General features: G+C 49.2%; 1 protein-coding gene across 1 annotated transcript in view; it reads left to right on the top strand.

Moving 5' to 3' along the window:
* The window catches only part of BCOR (BCL6 corepressor), a 51418-nt gene that overhangs the window by 8989 nt on the left and 38904 nt on the right, over nt 1-3525 (top strand). The window contains 2 exon segments of the mRNA XM_031060179.1: nt 1027-1105; nt 1999-3525. Coding sequence (XP_030916039.1) covers nt 1027-1105; nt 1999-3525 — 1606 coding nt within the window.

Here is a 3525-nt window from a genome sequence, read left to right as displayed (position 1 = left end):
TCAATTGATGATCAAAATACAGTGTTTGATGGAATGACACAAGCACTGGCAGGTGTCCCCTTCCCTTAAATCCCAGCTCTTTAAAAAGCAAAATGATGCTGGACAGAAGCTGCAGATGTGCCTCCAGTTCTCTGTGCCAGTTTTGTGTGGTTTTAGTGCTTTTCTCTCTTCTCATTCTCTGTTCTCACTGTTGTGTGAAAAGCCTCCAAAAAGCTGGTGGAAGTTTTTGGTCTTTGCAGGGAATACTATTTGCAAACATAAGCTAAAGGAAAACATTTTGCCAAGCATCTCACTTTGCTTTCTCACCCTCCCTCCCCACTTTCCTCCCAGTTGTTCAGGGATAATAACTCTATGTGCTGCTTGCAGGGAAGGTGAATCTTTTAAAAACAAATGGATTAAAATCGCATTTCTGCTTTATGGTGATGATATGCCTTTAAGCACTTCGATTGAAAGGAGTTCTTTTGGGTAATGCTGAAACTTTCCTTCTGCTGCATGTCAGTGATTTTTATCCCTGGGATTTGAAATTTGGCACTAAGGTATATTCTTTATTGGTGATTTCTGTGATAACAAGTCCCAGAGCTGCAACACTGGTATGGCACAGATGTGCAGCTCCCTCTTAAGCATGGAAGAGCTGATGTTCATATGATATTAGCGTGTGTGTTTTAATTTTATCCTCAGCAGTGTTTATGGATGGTATATGGGCAGAGTATGCTTAAAATGGGATATTCTCCCCCTGGAAAAAGGAAAGGGCAAGGAGCAAAAGAGAAGACCTTGACAAAAACTGCTTGCTTTGGAAGAGGCTGCTCTGAGATGTACTTGGTGTGTTCTTGTTGTCAAAGTCCTTTATGCTTATTTTCAAATGGTCGTTGCTTTTCAAAGTAGTCAGCATGTATGGGTAGAGAGAAGGATAAATATGTTACCTCATGGGACTTCTCTAGTGGAATCAAAATATGGAGGTGATATGATATTGCACTGATCTGAGATGCACAGGATGTTTTCAAATAGTAAGTTTCTGTTTTTCAATAGGAAAATTCCCGTTAATGATGCTGATGCACCGAAAAGCAGACTGGAGTTGAGGGAGGAAAATCACCTGAACCACAGTGTGGTAAGAAGTCACAAGCTTCATGCTGCAGATGAATTTGTGCCTGTCCTTCCCACCATGACTGACTCCTGCCCCTAGCTGTTATTACGTGGTCCATTTGGAGAAATGATTAAAACACTTTCCTGTTGCAGCTCTAGTGGGCTTGGGCACATTCACGTTGTTTCTGTGAAACAGTGAAGTTGGGGCTTTGTTTATTTATCTTGTTAATCTCTTGATGCTTTGTGATACGTGTTGTGTGACTTCAGATTCTTAGTTTTACTGTTATGAATACCAGCATTTGTGACAAAAATAGTTCATGTAAGCATTAAGAACATCAGTGTTCCAGCAAAGTTGGTGGGGTTTTCCTTTCTTTGAGTCTACATGGGGAGCAGCAGGTGGGAAGGAAATTTGATGGCAGACATTTCTTCATGCTGCATCCTCAGATGGCTTGCCCCGTGAATCATGTGGTGTGGTGAGTCCCAGAGCAGAGAGAGGTGGAGGGAGAGGTCCTGGAGGAGGATGAGAGGCACTCAATCCTTCTCTTTCTGGTCTCCATGCCACAACCCACGTCCTCTTGCTCTGGGAGGCCTGGGACTGAAGAGCCAGTTGCACAGGAGCAGTGCCTCTGAGCGTTGTCTCTGGGCCCACTCTTGGCTGCTTGAGTCCTCACACCTTCGTTCCTGCCTGTTTGAATTTGGGATTTGGAGAGATTGGTGTTGATGTTTGTGGTGTTATGCATATTACCCTGTAGGTTCCTGTTCTCCCATTTTCCAGTGTAATCAGCCTCTGTACGTTTTCACAACAAACAGCATGTTTGCATTGTTGCTGTTTCTCGTCCAAAATGCTGATCTATCTGTAGCTTGAATGGTAATAGTGTCAGTGAGATGTGAAAGTAACGTGCTTCTTGTTCTGTAAAGGTGGATGCAACTACAGCACATCGCATCGACAGCCTCGCAGCTCTGAGTATGGACAGGTCTGGGCTCATGCGAGAAGGACTCAGAGTGCCCAGTAGCATTGTCTATTCCAGCTTGTGTGGACTTGGCTCGGAAAAATCGCGGGATGCTGCGGGTTCCATAGCCAGCCTGGGATTTACTCCTGAAAGAAATCCAGAGATACAGTTTAAGTCTAATCCTCCTGAAGCGGTGGAAAGCGCAGCTGTCTCTGGAAAAGCCCCGAACGGCTTCAGCGCTATATACAAAACACCACCTGGAATACAAAAAACCTCTGTCCCGACAGGGGAGACACTGGGTTTGGACCGAGCTGCGGGTGACAGGCAGAGTCCCCTCGGTGTCAATGGTGCTAGTTACCTAAGGCTCCCCTGGGTAAACCCCTACATGGAGGGTGCAACGCCCACCATATACCCTTTCCTTGACTCACCAAATAAGTATTCGTTGAACATGTACAAGGCATTGCTACCTCAGCAGTCCACCTACAGCTTACCACAGCACCTGGCTTACTCGCCCGTGTGTACGAACGGTGAACGTTTTTTATACTTGCCTCCCTCCCACTACGTTGCCCCTCACATCCCTTCGTCGCTGGCGTCGCCCATGAGGCTCTCGACTGCTTCAGCTTCTCCAGCGATCCCACCTTTGGTGCACTGTCCGGATAAGAGCTTGTCGTGGAAGATGGGTGTGAGCCCGGGCACGCCTGTGGACACGCACGCCTACCCCCACATCCAGAGCAGCAAGCAGCCCCGGGTCCCCGCCGCCAAGCCGGCCCCTGCCAACTTGCCAGGAGATCCTGCACTCCTGCTGCCGCACTCGCCCCGGCCATCTCCCCGCCTCCCCCTGCCCGCCCAGGTCGGGGATGCCTATGCTGATTTCCACAAACATTTCCCCAGGATCACCACCTCTCCCTCCTCTGCTGTTACGCTCCCAAAGCCCTACGTGAACATCGGCAGTGAATTTCCACCTGCTCGCCTCTCCAATGGGAAGCTTCCCAAAGGCAGTGATGCTGGGGAGGCACCCCTTCCATCTGCCCCCCATGCACGGAAAGCTGGCCACGACCGGAAGGATAGCAGGTCTCCCCCACTCCTGGAAAAGCAGACCCCGACCAAAGACGTCACTGACAAACCGCTGGACTTGTCGGCAAAAGTGGTTGATGCAGAAACTGCTGGCAAGTCTGACCACAGTAAGAAAATTATGCCAACAGTGCTGGTGCATGGAAGGGCAGGAGGGGGGACACACTTGCCAGGCGGTGACATCGTTCAGAAAGAAACCATTTCTCCTGGGAACAGCTGCCCCATCTACAGGCCTGAAATTATCAGCACGGCGCCATCCTCCTGGATCGTTCCTGGTCCCAGCCCCAATGAGGAGGCTGGGAAGAATGTCCAACTGAAAAACAAGGCACTGGACTGGGTTATGCCACAGCCACGGAGCTCCTCCTGCCCCAGGATGGGTGGCACGGAAGCTGTGGTTGGCAGTGTTTCGGGGACGGTGTCGGCA

This window comes from Geospiza fortis, unplaced genomic scaffold (assembly GCF_000277835.1).
Source record: "Geospiza fortis unplaced genomic scaffold, GeoFor_1.0 scaffold20, whole genome shotgun sequence".
Lineage (NCBI taxonomy): Eukaryota > Metazoa > Chordata > Aves > Passeriformes > Thraupidae > Geospiza > Geospiza fortis.
The sequence above is the reverse complement of the archived record's forward strand: the minus strand, read 5'-3'. Positions and strand labels throughout refer to the sequence as shown.